Source organism: Ostrea edulis, chromosome 4 (genome assembly GCF_947568905.1).
Source record: "Ostrea edulis chromosome 4, xbOstEdul1.1, whole genome shotgun sequence".
Taxonomy (NCBI): domain Eukaryota; kingdom Metazoa; phylum Mollusca; class Bivalvia; order Ostreida; family Ostreidae; genus Ostrea; species Ostrea edulis.
Genome location: NC_079167.1, coordinates 88,524,509 through 88,550,895, shown reverse-complemented (window position 1 = coordinate 88,550,895; position 26,387 = coordinate 88,524,509). Strand labels below are relative to the sequence as shown.

General features: G+C 34.7%; 2 protein-coding genes across 3 annotated transcripts; one reads left to right on the top strand and one right to left on the bottom strand.

Annotated features, from left to right (window-relative positions):
• Nucleotides 1-3,360: 3,360 nt before the first annotated feature.
• LOC125670040 (PDZ domain-containing protein GIPC1-like) lies at nt 3,361-17,693 on the bottom strand. The gene is made up of 5 exons (XM_048904952.2): nt 17,273-17,693; nt 11,437-11,806; nt 10,427-10,527; nt 8,355-8,436; nt 3,361-5,999 (listed from the first exon to the last, which is right to left on the bottom strand). The coding sequence occupies exons 1-5, from the start codon at nt 17,573-17,575 to the stop codon at nt 5,812-5,814; spliced, it is 1,044 nt and encodes a 347-aa protein (XP_048760909.1). The 5' UTR covers nt 17,576-17,693; the 3' UTR covers nt 3,361-5,811.
• Nucleotides 17,612-26,360, top strand: LOC125671567 (zinc finger protein 511-like). Of its 2 annotated transcripts, none has more exons than XM_056164155.1 (7): nt 17,612-17,749; nt 21,869-22,346; nt 22,765-22,827; nt 23,053-23,194; nt 23,508-23,635; nt 24,271-24,345; nt 26,039-26,360. In XM_056164155.1, exons 2-7 carry the CDS (start codon nt 22,183-22,185, stop codon nt 26,277-26,279), a joined length of 813 nt encoding a protein of 270 aa, XP_056020130.1. In that variant the 5' UTR covers nt 17,612-17,749; nt 21,869-22,182; the 3' UTR covers nt 26,280-26,360. The 2 variants fall into 2 exon arrangements, with proteins under 2 accessions (XP_056020130.1, XP_048763309.1); XM_048907352.2 differs by lacking the exon at nt 17,612-17,749 and adding an exon at nt 21,302-21,389.
• Nucleotides 26,361-26,387: the final 27 nt, after the last annotated feature.

Genomic DNA, 26,387 nt, shown 5'->3' with positions numbered 1-26,387 from the left:
GTGTATGTACATCAGGGATTAATCACCAGATACAATGTATGTACATCAGGGATTAATCACCAGATACAGTGTATGTACATCAGGGATTAATCACCACAACATGAACAGTGTATGTACATCAGGGATTACTCACCAGATACAGTGTATGTACATCAGGGATTAATCACTAGAACATATACAGTGTATGTACATCAGGGATTAATCACCAGATACAGTGTATGTACATCAGGGATTAATCACCAGAACATATACAGTGTATGTACATCAGGGATTAATCACCAGAACATATATAGTGTGTGTACATCAGGGATTAATCACCAGATACAGTGTATGTACATCAGGGATTAATCACCAGATACAGTGTATGTACATCAGGGATTAATCACCAGATACAGTGTATGTACATCAGGGATTAATCACCAGAACATATACAGTGTATGTACATCAGGGACTAATCACCAGATACAATGTATGTACATCAGGGACTAATCACCAGATACAGTGTATGTACATCAGGGACTAATCACCAGAACATATACAGTGTATGTACATCAGGGACTAATCACCAGAACATATACAGTGTATGTACATCAGGGACTAATCACCAGATACAGTGTATGTACATCAGGGATTAATCACCAGATACAGTGTATGTACATCAGGGATTAATCACCACATACAGTGTATGTACATCAGGGACTAATCACCAGAACATATACAGTGTATGTACATCAGGGACTAATCACCAGATACAGTGTATGTACATCAGGGACTAATCACCAGATACAGTGTATGTACATCAAGGATTAATCACCAGATACAATGTATGTACATCAGGGATTAATCACCAGATACAGTGTATGTACATCAGGGATTAATCACCAGAACATATACAGTGTATGTACATCAGGGATTAATCACCAGATACAGTGTATGTACATCAGGGACTAATCACCAGATACAGTGTATGTACATCAGGGATTAATCACCAGATACAATGTATGTACATCAGGGATTAATCACCTTATACAGTGTATGTACATCAGGGATTAATCACCAGAACATATACAGTGTATGTACATCAGGGATTAATCACCAGATACAGTGTATGTACATCAGGGATTAATCACTAGAACATATACAGTGTATGTACATCAGGGATTAATCACCAGATCATGTGTTAATATGTTTGTGTAACTCATACTTTCATTTTTTCAGTTTTCTAGATGATTTTGAACTTTACAGTGACAAAACAAAAACGCCCCTTGATGTAATTGACATGAATGTCGTCGATGAATGACTGGATTAATGCTTCTTTTTTGCACTTTGCCAAAACTAAGGAATGCTGTGGTATTTTTACCCCCTGGGAAGTGCTTCGTTGCTGAACTGAATACTGCTCATTTACACAATGGCTTTTTTCAGGAGGGGAATGGAGTTGTCTATCTTTATTACATGATGTGTTAAAATACAGACAATTGAAAGACAGTATTTTTTAGTGATTCAAATCCGCCAATTCATAAATAAGATTGATTGTACATTGTTTAACATCCCTCTCAAGAATTTAAAGGCCGTGAATTTTACAACCCGTGAAATTAATCCCCTTCACAGTATTTCTCTACTTTGAAATTGGAATAATAAAGAAAAATAAGATGTGTTTGTGAAACACAATTGCCCCCGATATGGTCATTTCCAAAGATGGCCAAGGTCAGAAGGACAAATATCTTGGTACCAGTAGAAAGATCGTCACAAGAAATGCTCATGCGCAAGATGAAAGCTCAAATATTTACCATTTAGAAGTTATGACCAATGTCCATTTTTTTAAAAGTAGGTCAAATGGTCAAAAGGTTTAGTACCCACAGAAAGGTCTTGTCACAAGGAACACTCATGTGAAATATCAAAGCTCTAGCACTTACTGTTCAAAAGTTATTAGTAAGGTTAAAGTTTTCAAAAAGTAGGTCAAACTCCAAGGTCAAGGTCACAGGGTCAAATATTTTGGTACCCACAGAAAGGTCTTGTCACAAGGATTACTCATGTGAAATATCAAAGCTATAACATTCACTGTTCAACAGTTATTAGCAAGGTTAAAGTTATTAAAAAGTAGGTCAAACTCCAAGGTCACAGGGTCAAATGTTTTAGTACCCAAGGAAAGGTCTTGTCACAAGGAATACTTGTGTGAAATCTTGTCACAAGAAATGCTCATGCACAAGATGAAAGCTCAAATATTTACCATTTAGAAGTTATGACCAATGTCAATTTTTTAAAAAGTAGGTCAAATGCCAAGGTCAAAAGGTTAGTACCCACAGAAAGGTCTTGTCACAAGGAACACTCATGTGAAATATAAAAGCTCTAGCACTTACTGTTCAAAAGTTATCAGCAAGGTTAAAGTTTTTAAAAAGTAGGTCAAACTCCACAAATATTTTGGTACCCATGGAAAGGTCTTGTCACAAGGAATACTCATGTGAAATATCAAAGCTATACCACTCGCTGTTCAACAGTTATTAGCAAGATTAAAGTCTTTAAAAAATAGGTCAAACTCCAAGGTCACAAATGCTGGTACCCATGGAAAAGTCTTGTACAAAGGATAGTCATGTGAAATAATATCAAAACTCTAGCACTTACTGTTCAAAAGTTATTAGCAAGATTAAAGTTTTCAAAAAGTAGGTCAAACTCCAAGGTCAAAAATGCTGGTACCCACGGAAAGGTCTTGTCACATGGAATACTCGATGTGAAATATCAGCTCTAGCTGTTCAAAAGTTATTAGCAAGATTTAAGTTTCAGACGGAATGACAGACAGGACAAAAACAATTTGCCCCTCGATCTTTGATCTCGGGGGGCACAAAAAATGAACAGAAAAATCATGAGAAATATATCTTAAATTTGCTACAATGAAGATGCATATTTACATGGTACTCTACATGTACATTTCCACTAAATTTTAAAAAGTATATGTTATTAGCGAATTGACACAAAGAATGTCTAAATATGGATGGACATGGCGTATTCAAAATAATGTGCAAGAATTGCCAAGGGATCAGCATTCAAAAGCGGGTCATGTTTTAGATTGGGCCAAAATCTGGGGCACCAGAACTTCGTTGAGTAACACATCTTTAGTGAGCTTTGTGGTCTATGGGCATCTTGTGGAATTAAAACTAAATTTCACTCAAATATTAACTATATATAAAGTCCCGTAATTCAACTTTTATCTCGAGGATAAATCATTTGCAAAAATGATAGCCAACTTTGACATACAAAGATCTCTATTAAAGCTCCAATGTACATGTATTTACTGTATACATAAAATGCAGTGTCTTGGTTTCAATCTCACCATAAAATCTTCTCGATATACAACAATATTCAACATTTCATTTAAAAGATTTATTAATGGATTGTGATGAGCCAGCATCATCACTTGCTTACATAGTTTCATCATCACATCACTTCAAATAAATAATTTTCAAAGTCATTTATGATGCCTAACTTCTACATTAAATCTCCATAATTTAAAGTCACAACCGGTATAAAAAATCAAATTTATATAGGTTAACAGAATAAAAAAGGTCCTTTAGCACCCTGTCATTTATGCTTCAGTCTTCTGGAAGTGTGAATTTCCTATACCGACAAAGAAAATCAAGTTTGCATCAAAAGGTATTCTCCAAAGTGATAGAAATTTACCCCAAAACATGCAGTACATGTTGTTTTTACCAAGTTGACTTTCAATGAAATAAGGAAAAATCTTGCAGAGTGGCTGTGCAGTGAATCCACTCCTACACATAGCCCAGTGTCAGCTGACTGACAAGATCAGATTAAGGACAGGAAAGAAAAGGATGGAAAACTCACTATGTATTGACAGAATTGTTCTTTTTTTTCTCTCTTTTTTTCTCATAAGTAGCATATCTTTGGTGGGAAATATCATTAATTGATCTGTGTGATTCTACCTATAGCAGAAATTGAGACTAGACTAGGGTCAGCTTAATCAATATAACCTATGTAGAAATATCTTTAAATTAACTGATATTTGATTTAGAACTTTACATAAGTTTTAAGTTTATCTGACATACACTTTACATGTCAACACAACATAAATCCATTGACATTAAATGGACATCTTAACAACACAGTACAAAGGATTCATTTGTAGTCCGTGAGAAATTAAAACTTCTCATAAAACATTACACTCGTAACAATATTTCATGACCCTTTCCTATAATTATATGATTCTAGGAATCGATGGAACAGTCATAGATAGATGGCTTTTCACTGGAATGATTAAACCCAAAAAAAATTTTTCTACAAAAACATAAATTTACTACTCGCCATTATATGATTTTCAATCTCGAACAAAACTATCTATATTTCTATGAGGACTAGCAAAAAGGGGGAACAGTTAACCCATGACAAAATAAAAACATGGTGGAGGGAAATTATGAAATTAATAAAGCAGCCTTGAATTTTCTGAGTTGATGTATTGTTGTAATTAAAGCTAAACATAAAGCAGTTATGAAGGTAATGATGGATTTCATATCACAATGCAGTACAATACTTGTATGTTCTGAACACAAATTCGTGAAATTCTTTACTTTGCCATAAAAACCAAAACAATACGGAAATCACACACACACACACAAAAAAAATTGTATTTTAATATGGTGTGTTTCTGACCATCGTGTATTCGTTGCAGAGGGTCTATAAATCGATTAAGAAAGACCCATTTTAAAATTTTCTTAAGAATCTACAGTTGGTAACACAATACTGTTTAACTGGAAAGCTTGCTTTCAAATCTACGAGAAAAGTGGAAATGATCTTCAACACAAGAAGTGAAAGGTATACATATCCCCACATACAAAATTCTGTATTTAACAGGATTCCATGGCATTTGATATGTTTTAAATATATTTGATATGTTTTATAAAGAGAGCAAAGCTGTACTAATGGCACAATATTATATAATTAAAAAAAATAGTTCTACATTAGAGGCACCATTATCAATTGATAGAATCACAATCCAAAACACTGGTTGTTTTATATAACATCGTAAAGAAAGAAAACAAAACTGCCTGCCATACCCCTGTTAAAACACACACCATACATAATTTGTTCACATTTGGCATCAGATGGAGAGGAAAAGTCAAGTGAGCTATAAATTGTATGAAAGCAGCATTAAATGACATTAGTTCCGATCTATTGGATTCGTGAAATTTGATGAGCTAGTGATGACATCAAAATTTTATATATGCTTCGTTCACCCTGATTGGCTGAGACAAGGTCCTCTGTTTGTCTTTCTCAGAAACATTAAAATTGAATTTTTAAAAAGAAGTTCAAAGATACACCCATTGTAATTAAAAGACATCCCACCTAACCACCCAAAAATTTCATATTTTTTCTGTATGAGTGAATATCAGAAATGCATACAATTCAATTAGAATGCAAGATATCAAATCATAAAAATCTTCGCAAAGCCTCAGGTTCATATGGACAATATAAATGTATGATGTATAAATCTTAAAATCAGTTATAACAATCAATAAAAATTTGCACAAAAAATAACATTAGAATTAAATCATTTAATAATCAACCTTCAACAAGAATATGATTAGGAATGTTTGACTATAAGCAATAAAAATACAACTTTCACAAATATAAATGGAGGAAAAAGCACAGCTTTTCAGTTCCAGTTTTAAGTTTAAAAAAAAAAATGGTGATATGTTTTCACGTGAAGTCAATAAGACAATGACAGAGGAATGTACACAAAACTTATCACAACACAGTACCACGGCTTTTGTAAAGTTTATACCATAACCCCTAGCGGGGTCCCTAGAACTGTTCATTGAATTCCTGCACATCCTTAGTTAGTCGGCCACTCTTTGCGTCAGAAATTGCACCCCAAAGGTCGAAAACAAAGTCATCAGTAAAACCAAATTCTTTGAGTTCCGAGTTGTCCATTGCCAATGCAAAATCACTTGGGTTGTCTTTCTTGCTTCCCAACTCCCAAATTGTTTGAGCTGCAAGGAAAAATTAATTCTGTATACTTGTTAATCATGGCCAATACTCAGAATAACCAAGACTAAAAGCAAAGTCAATTCTTGTTTGTCCATCTTTTGACAGAAATATTTTACATGTTACAACATTCTCTGTCCTTCTAGAACTCTTTGTTCAGGCCATAACTTCTATATGCCTGAGCGGAATAAAGTCATACTTTGATACTTTGTGGAAATGTTCCTTATGGGAAGCTGATGTGTCATGACCTTAACACAAAATCATACTTCCAAGGTCAAGGTAACTGTGAACTTTACTGATTTTTTTTCTCTCGTCTAGTTCACCATTTTTCATTGTTTTGTTGCTATACAGTCATGTTCCTTGTGAGAAGGTGATATGTCATAACCTTAACCAAAGGTCATATGTAAATGGTCAAGGTCATATCTAGTTAAAAGTTTCATATGTATCCAGGCCCTATATCATTCATGCTTTTCAATTAATGTTTCAGTTTTTAGTTTATAACACCCGTCTGTTTTAAATTTAGGTTTCCGTTTTTAGTTTGTAACACTCGTCTGTTTTAAATTTAGGTTTCCGTTTTTAGTTTGTAACACTCGTCTGTTTTAAATTTAGGTTTCCGTTTTTAGTTTGTAACACCCGTCTGTTTTTTGAAGTAATGTAAGCTAACTAGTAAGTAATGAATACCATAGAATACAGAAAGAGAACCTACAATACTAGACACATAATCATGTATAATTTGTGGTACTCTAGCACAAGAGGTATACTGTTTGCTATATCTGTAATGTTTTATATAGTTTCTAAGCATCAATTGATCATTCGCTTGGACTTGCAACATTGTACATGTATATTGTTATTTAAGTTTCATTATCCAACGATTAATCTGTATCAAACTATGAAAGCCCAAGGTATTAATTCTCAAACGAGAAAAATAAAATATCTATAAAGTGTCTTCCCATTAAAAAAACAACCCTTTGTTAGACTAAGGATTTATTAAATGATTACTTATGATTTGTGAGGGAGATTTAAAGTCTAATGTCTGCCACACCAAGAGTGGTTTAATCAGGAATTGATAAGAAGAAGAGATAGCTAGATGTTTAATACCTGAGGCCCTTAAGCATTGGACATATTGTCAAGTTATCAATTGAGTTGACAGAACAGTAAATTAAATTCTGGGGTATCTGATTAAAAGTAAAATCACACTACTAACAAATTCGATGGTCTTCTGTCAAGCATATCACTCAGCTTGAAGGAGTGTTACTACAAAAACATGCCAATTTCTTTTCAACATTCCAAGGCTGTTTGACCTGGTACATCTACCTGGTCGATATAATTGTTCTGAGGTCATTACCATGTACTATCTGTAGTCTTGTTTGTATAGTGTAATAAGAGTCTAGCACTACTGTAAGAAGACTAAATCTAGCATACAGTGGAAAAAGGTTTTAATATCTGTAGTGTAATAAGACTTGCATAATAAAATCTACCTTTTGTGTAATAAAGCTTATCTATAGTGTACTAAGACTTACTTATAGTGTAATATGACTTACCCATAATTAGTGATGCGCAATCAGACCAAAAACCATTATCAATTATCAGTAATAATTGGACACATGTAATTGATTAATAATGGATTATAATCGGAATTGTCATTTAAGTGGGTTTTTTCTCAAAATGGATAACAAAATCATTAAACATATGGAAACAACAATTGAATTCTTCTTTGTTATACTTGTTCACAGGTAAACAAGTCAGAATTTCAATATATCAAGTAATGAAATTTATTTAAAATCTCAATATATCAAACATATCAGATATGTAATCCTTTATTTGACTGTTGAATGTCGTTGTTACCGTCCTTCATATCTCCCACCATTTGTTTCCTTGTTTTTGATCGGGTTTAACATACAGAAAATAAAATTTTAACAAAGTGGAAGAGATTTCCAGATTTTGTTTGGTCAACAATGTCAGCGACTTTTATTTTGTAATCGATTAGTAGCATCATAGGTCTCTGAACGACCTACAATCGATCATCAGCGACAATTGTTTCATCACTACCTATAATGTAATAAGACTTACCCATAATATAATATGACTTATCCATAGTGTAATAAGACTTACCCATAATGTAATAACTTGCCCATAGTGTAATAAGGCTTACCCATAATGTAATAAGACTTACCCATAATATAATATGACTTACCCATAGTGTTGTAAGACTTACCATAATGTAATAACTTGCCCATAGTGTAATAAGGCTTACCCACTGTGCAATAAGACTTGCCTATAGTGTTATAAGACTTACCCATAATGTAATAAGACTTACCCATGATGTAGTATGACTTAACCATTAGTGTGGTAAGACCTACCTAATTCTGTATCATTGATTCCCATGAATGATTCCAACAGACCGTTGACTTTGTCCACCGCCACATTCACAACATCATCAGGCTGAAAATACAAGTTAAAACACTTAATGTATTCATCTCACATTCACATCATCAGGCTGAAAATACAAGTTAAAACACTTAATGTATTCATCTCACATTCACAACATCATCAGGCTGAAAATACAAGATAAAACACTTAATGTATTCATCTCACATTCACAACATCATCAGGCTGAAAATACAAGATAAAACACTTAATGTATTCATCTCACATTCACAACATTATCAGGCTGAAAATACAAGATTAAACACTTAATGTATTCATCTCTGATGACAAAAGCAGACCTGTCATAAAATGCTGCACTGAAGAAATTCCCACAGCCTAAGACCTGTCATAAAATGCTGCACTGAAGAAATTCCCACAGCCTAAGACCTGTCATAAAATGCTGCATTGAAGAAATTCCCACAACCTAGGACCTGTCATAAAATGCTGTATTGAAGAAATTCCCACAACCTAAGACCTGTCATAAAATGCTGCATAGAAGAATTTCCCACAACCTAAGACCTGTCATAAAATGCTGCATTGAAGAATTTCCCACAACCTAAGACCTGTCATAAAATGCTGCATTGAAGAATTTTCCACAGCCTAAGACCTGTAATAAAATGCTGCATAGAAGAATTTCCCACAACCTAAGACCTGTCATAAAATGCTGCATTGAAGAAATTCCCACAACCTAAGACCTGTCCTATACAATGCTGTACTAGAAGACTTCCCATTTATACCAAAAGACCTGTCGTATAAAATGCTGTACTGCCACATCAATATGTTTTGACAGTATCACTTCCATTAACATGTAAGTTGGAGTGATTTTGAAAATGTCAGACAGATGGGTGGAGAGATCATAAAACAAATTATACTTCTAGCTAGAAAACTGGGGACACACACAAAAGGGGGTGGGAGAGATGTAACACTTCACTACAATGAAATTAAATGTACATGGAGGATAGCTCTGGACAAGTGTCGCCCCTACTGTATAAATTAAATGTCTCTCATCTCATCACATTAAAGAGCCCAGATTACACAAATAAGGTTGTATTATGTATTTGTTAACCTGGTCTAGTGTCCACAATCTCAGATAAACTGTCACAACAAACTAAAGGTCAGGAAGCTAGTATCCGTGATCGGTACGGCGAAGTGTTACATCAAATTAACGGTCTTCTCACTATTTTTACAGCCTCTCACACAATAATCGTGCCGCCCAGACTAGTTTCTCATACGCTCCAAACTTCTACATTTTACAGACTAGGAATCTGATTCCCAATAAAGATGTCCATCACATTGCCTTTTTCATTAGTCAGTGTCTGGCTTTTTGTTTTGTTGAGGAGTTTGTCAAAAGGCCAACCAAAACCTACGTTTTTTATCTTGGCCAGATTAGTTTACCTGAATACTAAAGGTATGCATAAACACTGTTATCTAAGCTACAATGTGTCACTCTCCATCACAGCACAGAGAAACAAGTCTCCTCTAATGGAACAATTCTCTGTGATGTTCTCATGCTTGTGTTTATGTACATACTACACCTTACAGGACTCTAGACTATAATTAGAATTAATTATCACATTAACATTCACAGTCATTTCCTGCACGTTACATCATTAAATAAACTTAACATAGAACACCCCCCCCCCCCCCCCCCACCTTTCTTTGCTTATCAACTATTCTTATAATTGATCATATTAAGTACAAATAACTTCTTAAATGCACTACATGTATTTGGAAACAAGAAATTCTGGTAAGAAATCTGGGATTAATGTAATGAATGTCAAAGTGACACAAAATTGACAAGTGAAGGACATAAAATTAGGAATGACAAACTGTTAATACAGGATACTTCTTTATACTGAGTTTGCATACATTTTTCACATTTCATTTGTCACAGCTTTATACAACAGAAAAACATTTCAAAATCTATATATGGTAATTCATCCACAACAAATTGACAATTATGGAGTGCCATGTGTTCTATGACGAGAACCTGTCCTATACTCACGATTTCCACAGTTGCGGGTCCTGACGCTCGTAGTCGTAACGTCTGCTTGCCTGACCCTATATTTCCGCTGCCCTTTTTCCCACTAGATTTCTCCACAAATGCTGTGAAATGTAAACAGTTTCAATAACATGCTACTCAATTTTAATTTATTTAACCGTAAAATAAATACGAGTTACACAATTCTATAAATGGTTCCGAATAAAACTGGTTTTCACAGTACAACAACACATGAACAGTCAGGGGAGAAAACAGACCCACTGTAGGTTGAATTTTTGGTGACACTTGTACGTTCAAAAACAACAAAATGACTCTGTATACAACAAAATGCCTAGGATTGTGGTCCATCATTTTTGTTTAGTTTTTTTTTTCAACATTAAATGAAATATGAGATGGATCATGAGTAATAATGCCAGGCTATGTACATAATGTGCTACTGCTTTATGGATATTTACCTTAGTTATGAAAACACAGTGAGTCATAGTTTACTGAGATGTACACAATGTGCACAGGTATGTAGAAATATGGATACACCTGGGATCATCTTCCCTATCAGTCCTAACAGATGAAGGAATGAATTGTATTTTACTTTACAGATTAATGAATAGATAAAACACAATACAATATTGATATTTTACCCATACTTGCTGCATGACAAAAACAAATCGCATTACAAATTTGAAATAATGGTATTATTTGAAAGTTTTGCCGTTTGTCATAGATCCTTTTTCACGATTGTTAACTTCTTGAGATATTACAAAACATAACCAATGTATTCATGAAGACAACAATCACCAAAAATCCAACCACATACAATTTTAAAAAAAAGATTTATTTAAATTATTTAATGTTCACAGTTGTAAATATTCAAAAAGAAAATTCATAAACAGATGAATTGATTCTTATGTCTTATTCTTCCAAATCATTAGATCCTAATGTTGACAATATTCTGAAATAATGATTAAGATATATATTTACATTATACATAATACAAACAATAAAAATACACTTACAAAATCCTGACTTCATGGGCTCCACTACACGAACGATAAATGTTGTTCCTTTGGGAATATCCTTCAACATTTTGGCCACCTCAAAATGCCTGCAGCCCACTAAACTTTTGCCATCAATTTTTTCTATATGATCACCCACTGAGATCAGTTCTTGTTTGTCCATAATACTGTCTTCTTTGATTCGTTTGATAAACGCATATCCTGCACCATTGTCTGTTATAGTCAGCCCTAGAGCGTCTTGTGACTTTGTGACCTCCATTTCTTTAGGACGACCTTTGACATGGGCGAATATGAAATCCTCCAAACCAATCTGACCACCCAGTAGTCTGGACATGTCAGCTTTGTGTGTGTTTAGGGTACAGAAGAGTATCTAAAGTAGAAATGGACATGTAAGTCAATGATCTTCGACTGGGAGAGTACAGATGCAGTGAGAATACTTTACAGGAAGGAGCACGATACATAGCATTACATACACGTCATGTATCCTTAAATAAAATTTGTGGTGAAACATAAATATCCCAAATTGTGCCAAAGTCCCATTGTAGCAAGGATGACCTTGACATACAATAGTTTTGACCCAGATATTTCATTTGACTAAAGAAAAAAAATCTTTATAGTCCCGTTATTGAAAGTTGTGTTCAAGGTTAAACATATGGACAACAGCCTCATCTCCCTCCCATTATTGATTCCAGGTGCATAAAAATGATTCTATTTTTAAAGATACTGTTCCAGGTATCATTATGACTGTATGCACCAGTCCCTACCTGGCACACTGTATAATTGATCACATTCAGTATACATTCACGGACATAGACAAATAAAATTACATATACATATATTTTACACACAAAATTAATCAATGCTGAATTACCCTCCGGTAATTTGATATACCATGAATTTGTGGACTAGATAATGTTGTATTAAGACCCACAAAATCTGTTACAATGTCTAGCAAATGTAATTGGAGAGAAAACCAAACTGAGAGTGGGGAAATCTATCCACTCTTTCATAGGACTGTCAATACTGCTGCATGAAATTAAAGGAATTAATTATCACTGCTTATGTACTGTGAAGTATTGTAAGCAGAGAGGGGTTAATCTCAGGCTACCCATAATACACCAGAAATGTCAATATTATACCTACACCTCATTCAGCAATGTACAATATCCCCATAGAAACCACATTCTAGTGGGGGTTTATTTAAGTGTATATGAGTTATTGATTTCATATCTCTTTAAGTCCATGTATTTTCAATCTTGAGTATATTGTGAAATAATTCGACAAAGAGTACAAGAATTGTCAGAAGGCAACTGAGCTAGTCTGGAGGGGTCAAAGGTTCAGAAATGTGAGGAGACTCCTATCAGCGAGTTTCATGTAACTTAGAACAATACAGAATGGAATTATATCTTTGTTTTCAAGAGAGAAACTTTAAACCCTGAACCACTTTAATTACAATGAGAAGTAGACATGCTGCAAAAACTACCTACTGGTCATCCAGAAAATATAGGTCCGATGCATTATTTGAATGATGAATGGTAGTTTGCATCCACAGATGCATTATCCATGCAAGTTTGAATCACATGGAAATCATGGAGGGTTTATGCATCATTCATTAAAGTTTGGATTATAAAGGGTTAACTGTTTCTTGTAGATGAAACATTTAAACCAACGTTTAACCTGATGTCACTGGTGACGACACTGTGGACCTTATTGATGGATCCCAGTCAATTTCCATGAGTTCACTTGTAGTAAGTGAAGGAAGCACATCAGATATAATTTCCGTTTCCAGCCTGCTTTATCCCTTAATTACTTCCTTTCCTTCCATTGTGTCCTCAGATATCTTCCCTCCATTTATACTTCCCTTCCCTCTTTCAGCACGCATGTATCCCATTGTTTTCCTTCATCAAATGAAGTTTCCATTTCCTTCCCTCCTTGTCTCCCTAAACATCTCTCACCTTTCCCTCTACTCATCTTTCCCTTTCCTTCTATCAACATCTCCCTTTTACTCCCTATATCTATATAGTTTATAAAATCTCCTTTCTCACTCCCTATATCAATATAGTTTATAAAATCTCCTTTCTCACTCCCTATATCTATATAGTTTATAAAATCTCCTTTCTCACTCCCTGTATCTATATAGTTTATAAAATCTCCCTTTTCACTCCCTATATCAATATAGTTTATAAAATCTCCTTTCTCACTCCCTGTATCTATATAGTTTATAAAATCTCCTTTCTCACTCCCTATATCTATATAGTTTATAAAATCTCCTTTCTCACTCCCTGTATCTATATAGTTTATAAAATCTCCTTTCTCACTCCCTATATCTATATAGTTTATAAAATCTCCTTTCTCACTCCCTATATCTATATAGTTTATAAAATCTCCTTTCTCACTCCCTGTATCTATATAGTTTATAAAATCTCCTTTCTCACTCCCTATATCTATATAGTTTAAAAAATCTCCTTTCTCACTCCCTATATCTATATAGTTTATAAAATCTCCTTTCTCACTCCCTATATCTATATAGTTTTAAAAATCTCCTTTTTACTCCCTATATCCATATAGATGAAAAATAATCTTTTTAAATGTATACATAATTCTTTATGTGGATAAAAACTCCAAAAAATGTCATGAAATAAATCTCAGGCTTTTATATATCTCAAGGACTTTCACATGCTGTATTTCAGTTTCCAGAAGATATTTTCTTGTCAAATATTTACCTATTCAGTAATTTGCATAAATAAGATGGGTAACATAGCAGTAAATGCATAAACTGTTAGATCAGGCATACACAAAAAAATAAACCTCTAGTTTTCTATCAGAACCACTCCACAAACAAGACAATATTATATACCTTTCGTCTTTATGATATATGTGGAAGTCATTCAACAGGGTAATGCTTTCTATGCCATGAAGACTAATTAGACCAAGTCAATGCTTATAATGTCAGTGTCTGGGGTGACAGGCAGGTGAGAGTTGTAAAACCATCTCACCCCTTCTCCCATCAGAACAATAGCTACTAACTGTTCTCAGTCAAACACCTGTCCTAATTACCTGAGGACACTAAGTGACTTTCACACAAAAGTTAACTCCCTTTATCTGCATATAACCCTGCTTTATAGCTTTATGATTTAATTTCCATTGTAACATACAAGTTTATTGGTTTGTATAGATAATATTTTCTATTAGCATTGCGAGTTCAAATAGCATGAAGCTGCAGATTTCAAATTGAACTATTTCCCTTAAAGCTTTACACACCTTTCTCCCTGATGTCACCATTTGATGCATCTTAAAAATTTACAGTTAACAACTAATTCTAATATCAATAATTTCTCAACAAAGATCAGTATTTACCCTTTAAGGAAAAATGCAACATTTCATAGCAGCTAACAAATACAGTCAACGATATTAAGATTTCAAACCACAAGCCATTCGGAAAACCATTTTCAGGAAATCCACATGCCCGAACTCAATTTCACTTGCCCCAAAAAAAAAAAATGTAATTATACGCATGCGAAATCTGAATAATTTTCAAGACAAATCCGGAACAGACCGAGTGAAGATGCGTAATTAATGGGACGAATTACTTTGTTTGGGGAGAGTTATTCTATATTCTATGACTTGAGCATGCGCGTAATATTTATTTCCTTCCGATTGTCAAATTAAAACTCCGACGGGTAATTTTTTTACAAGCCAGTCGGACTTGTTGCCAAGCGGATTTTACAAGTCCGACAGGAAAATCACTGGCAGCGGGCGTTCGGACTACCGATAATTTTGCAGACTGCAAATAGTATGATTAATCAAAATGAATGGAATACTATGTAACCAAAAAGAAATGTCTCCCCCTAGGGTAGGTAAGGTTAAATGGTGGCATCATAGGGGGTTAAATCTTAGTTAATCAAAAGAAATTATTTAAATTTTGGTAAAAAGTTTCATTATCCAGTCTAAGGTACAAGGTGAATGGCAAACTAATTTATGTAGACATAAAAGGGAGGTAGTGTATACACTTCACAGTTTATGAAGCGTAAACTACCCCATTCCATTTCATACCCCCATAAAATGGTTTGCTATTCATTCAGCTTTTAAATATATATTATGTTCCAGTGTGATAGAAACAAGGTTATTAAATCAACATCCTCTATTTCTGCAAGATATCTGTCCTATTTAACAGTTGCTCTGCAAGAAAAAGGATGCAAGGCTAAGGCTGATAGACCCTGAAAAAGGGAGAATGATTGATTTAAGGCCCACTGCTAGGTAGTTGTCAATCCAAGCTTTCTCTGTTTGACACCTACAGATGAATGGAAACTAATGGTTGTGGACACTGAAAACCCTCATATTACACCAAGACTAAGACCGAAAGTTTTAATTCAGTATCCAAAATTCAAGACCATAAAGAAAGTGAAATTACATAACAGAAAGCTGTAACATTTATACCTGGCCCCATAGTTTAAACTTGATAATAAGTATATAATTATAGATATGGATGTGTTCCTGATCATTCAGACAAGTATTTGTACCACTGAATCAATGTATCAATACATGTGTATCAACTGTGTCACTCAAAAACTGCACAATCTTGTATTGATTCTTACTGTAATACAGTAACAAAATATATTGTTTGAGATTTCCCTACCATTTCAATTTTCTAGTTTCACAAAGGAAATGCCCTGATCTGTTGTCAATAGTCTATCAAGTTATAAATGCTAAATATCTGCATGTTGCTCGGTTTTTTTGCCCTTCTGTTTTAAACGTGGAACACAAACATGTGTGAATAGAGGAAATTCAAATGTGAAGCTAAACATTCCTCAAGAAAGTTTTATATATCCCACATGCTTGTGTTTGAAATATTACCCATCACATCTCGACAGACCAAAATGGTTAAATAGTGTCAAAATTATTAATAATTATAACTTAACTCTTTCCCTTATCAAAACGACATTGTGTTATCTGTCTACAGACTTAGAGTCTCAAACATTTAAGCAGACAGATGTGATGTCATAGTCTTAACCTTTAAGTACACTGCCCCACCATTAATAAGCATACACTCACAAAAATAAGTTACTTGCACATGCAAAATATGGGTTTAATACATCATAGATTCAGATTTTTCTATGCAATATACATAACTCTTAGTCTCTTACATATAAATAGATAACATTGGACTTTCAACTTTTTATATCCTTATTTTTTAACAAAATACTTCATTTTCTGAATTTTCTAAAAAGATCTTGATACCATACAAACTTTTATTTTGAAACCATTTCAAATTAATCACTAATACATATCAATGTGTATTTAATATGTACTTTTATAAGATCTTTTGATTTTTCACCTTAATAAATAAATCAATATTACAATTCAACAGACAAAGCCAAGATACTGAATGTCCATTATTGTTTCACATATATTGAAGTTGTACCCTTAATCATTATATTGGATATATTTCATTCCAAAATGTGTATTTTGCTTATGTGTATACTTATTTATGGTGGGTAGTGTACATAGTTCATATATTTTTAATGAAATGATCACGACTTAACACGAGTCCAGGAAAGAGCACCTAGTTTTTTACTACTGTGTTACCCTAATGAAAGAAACATCAACTAAATATAAATTCTACAGGGAGTGTATTTCCTTTTATTCTTTTTGGAAATGGGTGGAAGATAAACATTCACTTTGAATGGTCTAAGTAGTAATATAAACACGATCTTGACTATCCATGTAAATAAGCGTCCATGTTAGTATGGCTACAGTAAAGTACTGTGTCAACAAAACATTATCCTTCAGAGAAGTTTCAGTGACTTATACCAGTACTATACTGACAGTGACTTACTTCAGAAACGGGTAAATCGTAGCAATCAGCTATTTTCTGATACAATTCTTTGACATTGGTGAACCCAGAAATTATTCCCGTGGGGCTTCCGTGCGCCTGCTGACAGTGGAACACCAGCTTGGGCCGGGGCGGCTGGGGAGGAGGTTCATTTTTCTGTACGGCTGATTGTTGTTGCGTAGTACCATTCGTATCAGGTGTGGTGCTCCCCTCCGCAGGGCGGGGTCCATCGTTTCCCGTAGAATTTTGTGAATATTCCACGAGATTGTCTTTACTTTTGTTCTTTTTACCGAATATTTTATGCATCCTTGATAAGAGTTCACTTTAAATACCGCTGGAAAACCCGACCAACGACCAGGAAATCACATACACTCCGGTAACCCTTGGAATGATACACCTTGGCGTAGGAAAGCGGAAGTTAAATAACATGGATATATAAAGTGGATTCCGATTTCCGGTTTGTAATTATAACATTTCAAGGTACTTAAAATGGGTTATTTTCTCTGTTTTTGTCTTGATTTCATATATCATATACCGGTTTACATTATGATTGCAATTGGTATGAAATATTACACCGATATTTGTATGTTATATCTGCTCTAAATTCGGATTTGAAGATCTAATCCCAGATGGTTACCATTTACACCTACAATTTACCTATCCTTTTGATTGGACAAGTTACCTTTTTCTAAATAATGTAGGGAAGTAAATTTCAGTTCAAAAAATGAGTAAACAAGTTAATTCATCTGCATATTATGTTTAACTAAATGTGAAAAGCTTGAAGTGAAACATTTTTATGATTAACACAATCCGTCGGATTTCACATCGAACACTCGAGAGTACAAACGCAACTCGCAGTTACTCATATCAACTCGTCCTAACATTTTGCCAACTTGATCCTGCTTTGGTAAACTGTCTGTTTGTGACGTCACCAACAAATGTGAATTTTACGTAGTTTGTTTACAAAATGTAAGGAAGCAAAATTCCCAGCAATTATACAGAACAAAATTTAATAACCGGGGGGGGGGGGGGGGGGGGGTGTCAGTATGTGATAAAAAGGGGAAAAAAGAATCTCCCATGGTTTGTGGTTTGATAAGATTTATATCCAACTCATTGTGTGTTTACTATCCCTTCACTAGAGCTCGGGGGTAGAAAACACAACTCGTTGAATATCTGTAGCATATATACTCAAAAAGAACTCACTGAGTGAGTATATATTATTGAGTAACTTGGTGTGCGCGCGTGGAAGTATTAGTCGCGCTGATAACTTTCTTTAGAGAAGTCTTCATGAAGGCTATGCCTCTTGACTTTTCTGAAGAGAATAGTAACTTCCCTGCAGTGCTGACTTGAACTCCTCTGGTTTGTGTGAGCGTCGAGGTATTAGTCGCGCTGGTAACTTTCCTGCAGTGCTGACTTGAACTCCTTTGGTTTTATGGTGTTTATAAGTGCCTCCGGAAGTGAGTTCCAATCTAAAATTGTTCTTGGTGTAAACGAATTCTCATAAATGTTTGTAGATGAAGAAATTACTTTTACTGCTTTAGAATGATATTGTCGTTGGATCTTTTGGTTTCTGTATATGTGCATCGAGTCCGTGGGGATGGCCACCAGGTCATTTACGATCTATCGAGTCCGTGGGGACGGCCAGCAGGTCATTTACGATCTATCGAGTCCGTGGGGACGGCCACCAGGTCATTTACGATCTATCGAGTCCGTGGGGAGGGCCACCAGGTCATTTACGATCTTGAAGAAGAAAGTTAGTTGTATTCTCCTTCTCTCCGCTAACGGCGTCCGCTGAAGTTGTCTCATCATCTCGGTAACACTACAAAGAAATATAAATCATATCAAACCACAAACCATGGGAGATCCTGTATGTATAACATATTTGTAATAGAAGTATGTGTGTTTCAATGCCTCGCCAGCTATTGATAAATATGTATATTTTATTAATTGGCATCTCTTCTCTTGATTAATTGTTGTAATTATCTTATGTCTGTCTATTTTTGACTCGGAATAAAGAATAAAATATTCTGTATTCTGGTAATGCTTATCAATACTTGAAGTTAGATCTATAATTTATCTAATTTGTTTTTGATCACATTCTTGGTATTCAGAGCAGGCCCATTGTTATCCTGTTCACGATACTTCATGTGATATCCAACGATAAATGATTGTTTGTGGACCCCACCCCCGCCACCGACTCTGTAAATCAATATAATATATTGATTATTATAAACAGAAATTGGATAAAACATTTTTATTATGGTATTATGCAAAACAAAGCCATAATAATTTTATACGAGCTCACAATATTACCAAACCGTTGCACTGTTTAAAAGCACCACTCTTAGAAAACAAAAAACGTGAAATATATACATGTATATATGCTCTGTTCAGCAATCTGCCATATTCTCGAAGCAAATAAAAATTGATTCCAAAACTTCTACGTGAGAAGAAAAAATATCTTGCTGTGTCCTTCATTTCGACATTTAGATATATCGACGACGTTTTGTCTATCAACAATAATAACTTTTATTCATGTGTCGATTCAATATATCTCTGTGAGCTCGAAATAAAAGACACCACATAATCGTCCACTTCCGCTTCATACTGAGATGTTCCATTGAAAGTAGATATTAACGACAACCTGACAATTCAACTGTTTGACAAACGGGATGATTTCAGCTTCCCCATCGTCAACTTCCCATATTCCATTATCACCTGCATATATGGTGTTCATATATCTCAATTGATTCGATACGTAAGAGCTTGTTCTGTGTATGGTCAGTTTTTAAATCGAGGCAAGCTACTGACAAACAAGTTGATGGTACGAGGGTTTCAGCAATCTCGATTGAAGTCAGCATTTTGCAAATTCTATGGTCGTTATAACAATCTAGTTTGCCAAAACAACCTACCAATTGATCAAATGCTGTATGATGTGTTTCATACAGATCGTTAGGTCGTTCGTTCTTGGCACACTGATTTTGACTACGGATTACTCCGTTTACCTGATCAGGATATAGAGTCTGTTACACCCCAAATCGTCGCGATTTGGGATAGGCGCCGATTTGGGGTTTCTTATGTAACACCCCAAATAGTCGCCTGTCCCAAATCGTCGCCGGCGACGATTTGGGCATAATCTCACACCCAAAATTGTCGTCCCCCTTACTGCAACTATTTGGAAACATCATTTACATACAAACTGACCCTGTTTGTTAACCCCTTCTCCTCTCCTCTCTTTCTTCTTCTGTGGTCCAGCTATGACCACAAAAGGTTTTTTGGACCTTACAAGCATTTTAATCTACTTCGTCTTCTACTTATTATGTTGTATATTTTTTAAAAATACATAGGTTTCACTAAATATATCTGAAAAATCTGGAATGAGAGCTTAAAGCACCGCGAGCTGTGCACAATTTTCAGCAACTCTACAATATAGCACATACAGCTCGCGGTGCTTTAAGCTCTCATTCCAGATTTTTCATTTTTGGGGAGGCATGTCAGAGGGTCACTTGTAATCTACATACAAAATTGCAGTGCAATAGGTCGACAAACACCAGAGATATGGGTGCGGACAGACAGACAAATAGACCAAGTGAAACCTATGTATCCCCATATAAGAGGGTGTACAATAAAATAACTTCTGTGTAATCCCAAATCGTCACCCTTTATGATAGTGCAATATTGTCCCAAATTGTCGCCGGGGTGACGATTTGGGATGGGGCGACGATTTGGAGGTGTAACAGGGCCTACGGCGAGTGTGACCGGTCGACATGGGATGCTTACTTCTCCTAAGCACCTGATCCCACCTCTGGTGTGTCTAGGGGTCTATGTTTGTCCAACTCTTTATTTTGTATCGCTTATAGGAGTTGTGAGATTGATCACTGTTTGTTATCTTCACCTTAAAAGGAGTTGTGAGATTGATCACTGTTTGTTATCTTCACCTTTATAGGAGTTGTGAGATTTATGAGCTGACGCTCTATAAATACTTGTCTATTGCCCATATTAATAAAAATCTTATTCCGGATATTTCTTATTCTCGATTTTACCTTTTATTGCGTTGTACGAACTTCCAGTGATGACGGAATAGTCGCCGCCGTTGAAGACTTTTTGAGTTTCTTTGATTGTAAGACTACACCATCTTTCAAATCAATGTTTTATTGCAATTCACAAACAAGGTCCTTTAAAAGATACTGAAATGTTACGGTTTCCAGCTATATGACAGGATAAGCGTTTTTGCACACGAGAAAAGAACTAAACTCGCGAGTTTTGAATAACAGTCAGATGGTTATTTTAATTCCAACTGAATTTAATTGATTGTGATTTTTCAAAATAAGCAAATACACATACTGTAATGGATTTTATATTAAGTTGATAGCTATACTGTCATTTAACATAGGGTAGTTGTATGATTTTAAGCATGTTGAGTATACGTCATTGATTTCATAGTAGAAGAATTGTTGTTTCTTGATTTGATTAAGTTTTTCTTGTTCAGTGAAGATAGAAATCCATGGATATGCCCTTACAGCAGAAACAGCACCCCTCCCTACACCATCCCACCTTGTCCCCTCAAAAATGATTAATTTTACAGTTTGTCTTTTGCAGGGCATAATGGTTAATGTGGATAAAGGGATTTTGGTGGAATGTGATCCTGCAATGAAGCAGTTCCTATTACAGTTGGATGACACAAAGGCCTTGGGGAAAAAGTTTGTTATCAAGGATCTGGACGACACTCACTTATTTATCTCGGCAGACATTCTGGAAATACTTCAGGATCAAGTGGATGGTCTGATGGACAAACTTGCATTTCCACTTGCAGAAAAATAATTGTGTTAAATATTAAAAAAAAAAAAAGAAGGGGAATTTACATTATACTTGAAGAATATTCTGTGTAAGGAACAGAGTTTTTCGACATAATAATGATTGAAATGTGTGGAAATAATCAACTATTGACTTGGACTCATTCCAAACGAAGACTTGGACCTTCGAACTCATTATTTGAAGAAGGAAACATTGTGTGCTGCCTATTAGCTAAACAGCTTCCGTTTGATGCAGTGGAGGAGGAAGATTTCTTCCTGGAACAGTATTTATCTTTATTGCAGTGAATTAAGTTGAATTTAAATTAAATAATACATGTTCAGGGAATTTTTATGATAATGGCATTGTCAGTATATATGAAATGTTCATGAAGTTGGTGTCATCGAATTTTATGAAATTTTCGCAGTATTGGCATTTTTTTTTATTTATTTGAGATTTTCACAATATCAGCATAAGCAATTTATATGAAATTTTTATGATATTGGCATCATTGATTTGTATAATTTTTTTTACGATATTGGCATTGTCAATTTTCATTTATGTAAGAAGAAACTTTGGTGAATTAATATTGTATAAATAGATTATTAAAAGCATGAGTTTACAATATCACAAAAATATGTTAATAAATTCGAGAACTACATCATATTTGCAATTTATTTACATACATCTTTTGTTTATTACAGAGAATCACATGACATTCCATGTGGAATATCTGGCTGCAGTAAAATGCTGGACAGTCTAAATAGGTTGGTCTCTTCATCTTAAAGATCTTCCGTTTTCACAATTTTTTTTTAATTTGAATGAACTTTGAAGGAAATTGTTATTTTTAGCTTAAGATATTTCAGCTGTAAATTGAGTATCAATTATTCTATATGTGATAAAATGTAATAGTTTGGATCATTCTGATGTTTACAAGTCGGCATATACACAAACGTTTGGATGATCCAGACAGATAGTAACCTCTCTTCCAGCTATGAGTTACACTACAACAGCACACACAGAAATGCCTGCAGTGCCTGTAAGAGGACCTTCCCTACTTCCCATCTCCTGGACATTCATCTTCTGGAATGGCATGACTCCATGTTTGACCTTTTAGCCTCAAAGTCACCCATGGTGAGATAAGCAGATAAGTCATCTTGGTATATCTTCTCCTTTACTTGGAGTTATGGTTTTTAGTATTTTGAAATACTAAGTTACCCCTCCTCCTATTTTTTTTTCCAGAGGACCCTTACTTATGTGAATCAGTGATTGAAACACTCTTCAACACAATTAAGAAGAGTTTTAATAAATTTACCATTACACAAAAAGTTTACATCTATTTCAAAACAGAAAGGAAATGTTGACGAATTAGTTAAGAAAGGAAGATCAAAATTTTATTGACTGTGTTGTTGTTGATATTTTTATTTATTTATTTATTTTTTCGCAGTTTCAATGTTTGTTGGAATCATGTGGTGAGAAGTTCATTAATCAGAAAGACAGAAAAAATCACATGATCAAGTGTCATAAATTTCCTGCCAACTTTAGGTTTGAAAGAACCAAGAAAGAGAAGAAAAAGTAAGACTGTTATATTTGGCAAATTGATTTGACGGTGATATGTAGTTAAGATCTCCCAACAAAATTGTCATGTCTTAATATACCTTTAAACATACAGTTCATAGAATGGCTTGGTAGATGATAGAACCTAACTAAATTCAAATAGTCTTTCCAGTCTTTACAGATATCGTGCTTTCCTCTTTTTGTTCAGGTGTGCCAAATGTAGTTGTGATATGGCACTGTGTGTGCGTGTGTCTTATGCTATTTTTTCTTCTTTCCTTTTATGTCATGTATTCATATTTAGGTAATAATTTTATCACTAATTAGGTGTGTCTTATGCTATATTTTTTCCCCTTTTCCTTTTATATCGTATTCATGTTTAGATACTAATTTAAGATGTTAATTTTAGGTTTGTGTATATGTTTTAATGCAGGACCACAATGGAAACTAGCTATATGCTAATTTGTGTTATCCTGGATAAATAAAGGCTGCTATTATTATTATTATTATAGATATCTATCTTAATGGTTTTACACAGAGGTTTATTACATAAAAGAAAGGAATGTAAATTATCAATATAAGATTATAATTTTAAAGAAGTGTAGTACTAAGTAGTGGCTTTTGTTGTTTTATTTCCTATTTATTACTTTGAACAGAGTAAAGAGTGAAGACAAAATGGAGGTACAGACCACAAAGCCCGATGCACAGGGCCAGCGAATGTTCAGCTACAAGTGAGTGAAATGTCAACTTCTGCCATACAACTCTATAACACCCACATGTCTACAGAGTGATTACTTATTGTATGTTGTAGCATGTTGATTTCAGTCAACCAGTAAAGCACAATATCAACTGAGCACAAATTTTGTCTGAAAATGACATTATGATTGCTCTATTTTTTTATAAGCTCGTCACGTATCATAGTACAGTGATATCTATACATCCGTTCGGGGTTTTCTAGGGGTTTTTTCTTTTCATTTCTCTGTCACATATTCAGCTGAAACTTGTTATGTAGCTTCTTTGTGGGTCACTCTATATCATGTTGCAAAATTTATCCATTTTGATCTCTCTTGCAGGAGTATTACCCCTTTATTTTTAAAATTGATGTAATATGGAGGATTTATTGTGTATTATTTAATGTCCTTCTCGAGAATATTTCACTCATGGAGAAGTCACCATTGCTGGTGAAGGGCTGCAAAATTTAGGCCTATGCTCGGCGCTTACAACCTTTGAGCAGGTAGGGTTCTTTATCAAGCCACACCTGCTGTGACACAGGACCTCGATTTTTACAATCTCATTCAAAGGACCGCCCAATTTAGTCGCCTCCTATGACAAGTAAGGGGAACTGAAAACCTATTCCAACTTGGATCCTCACAGAATTGTAATATGGAGGATACGTAATTTGTTTTGGAGAGCTCCTCCCAATTTTCAAGTGATGACCTAATATGCCCCTCCCCTATCAAAAAAGAGGGGGCATATTGTTTTGCACCTGTTGCCTTGAGGCTGTCGATCTGTAGACCAAGTCTTGTTTGGTTAATATCTTTTTAAAGAACCCTTTGCTTGACAGACACCAAACTTGGTACAGTGGTACAACTTAAAGGAGTACATGACCCCTATTGATTTTGAGGTCAAAGGTCAATCCATTATGGACATAGGAAGATATTGTCCCCTCGATATCTTGAAAACCCTTTCCTTGACAGACATCAGACTCGGTAGACTGGTACATTGTAAGGAGCAGATAAACCCTATTTATTTTGTGTTCACATGGTAAAGTGTCAAACTGGACATGGTAATACATTGTCTCCTCTATATTTTGAGAATCATTTGCTTGATTGACACCACTTAGTGCACTGGTACATCCTAAAGAGTAGATGACCCCTATAGATTTTGAGGTCACATGGTCAAGGTCAAGGGTCAATCCACTCTGGATGTAAGAATATATTGTTGGCAAGAGGAGCCAAATGTATTGTGTGCATGGTGACATCATTCCTAGAACTTCATATGGCAGGACTTGATGACGTTTATACTGTTTAAAGAATGTCAATAAAGGTCAAATAAGCCCATCAATTTGTGTTTTACAAGTGAAATTTATTTATGTATCACAAGGCTGATTGTGTTAATTTATGATTTTGTGAACTAGTCCACACTGCCTGCCAATAGATCAAGATGAATTATACATATAGTTTACAAACCAGAAAAATATTGTTGACAAATGCCATAGTTTGATCACTGTATTGCTGGAGTTTGTCTTTTCTGTATAATAAAATTTCATACCCTCAAAGTGATGTTATAAAGGATCGATTTCAAATCAGTGAGTGTATTACAGTTTGGTGTCTTCTTTGTGATGCTATTTTTTTTTAAAACAAAAATAATGTAGAAATTCTTTTTAGAAATAATATACCTTAAGTATTGTAATTTTATCTCAAGAGTGCCATCTCAAATTTGCTTTGGACATGGCTCAGCCTTGGGGTTCCAAAGAGGGAGAGGTTCAGCCCTGGGGCCCCAGAGGGGAAGAGGAAGAGGAGGAAAGAAAGTTCCCAAGAAACACTGGCACCAGGTCAAGAAGGCAGAAAATACTACAGTGGACATCGGGTCAGTGGACATGACAGATTTGGCTCAGGCATTGGACACACCAAAGGACAGTACCGTAGACAAGAATGGTGTATAAACATGCTGCTCAAATGCAGTGTACAGCGGTTGTTCATATGTATGTAATTTGATGAATAAATATTTGATTCCTTAACGTTCATTCTTGTGAATGTTTTCTTTTATGGGG

Bases quoted from the DNA above. Each gene is read 5' to 3' on its own strand.
- LOC125670040 (XM_048904952.2), bottom strand. From the start codon at position 17,575: ATGCATAAAATATTCGGTAAAAAGAACAAAAGTAAAGACAATCTCGTG. The intron at 11,807-17,272 runs GTAAGTCACTGT...TTTCTACTTTAG, and splicing joins ACGATTTACCCGTTTCTGAA to ATACTCTTCTGTACCCTAAA. The intron at 8,437-10,426 runs GTGAGTATAGGA...TTGTATTTTCAG, and splicing joins GACCCGCAACTGTGGAAATC to CCTGATGATGTTGTGAATGT.
- LOC125671567 (XM_056164155.1), top strand. From the start codon at position 22,183: ATGATTGAAATGTGTGGAAATAATCAACTATTGACTTGGACTCATTCC. The intron at 23,195-23,507 runs GTGAGATAAGCA...ATTTTTTCGCAG, and splicing joins TAGCCTCAAAGTCACCCATG to TTTCAATGTTTGTTGGAATC. The intron at 23,636-24,270 runs GTAAGACTGTTA...TACTTTGAACAG, and splicing joins ACCAAGAAAGAGAAGAAAAA to AGTAAAGAGTGAAGACAAAA.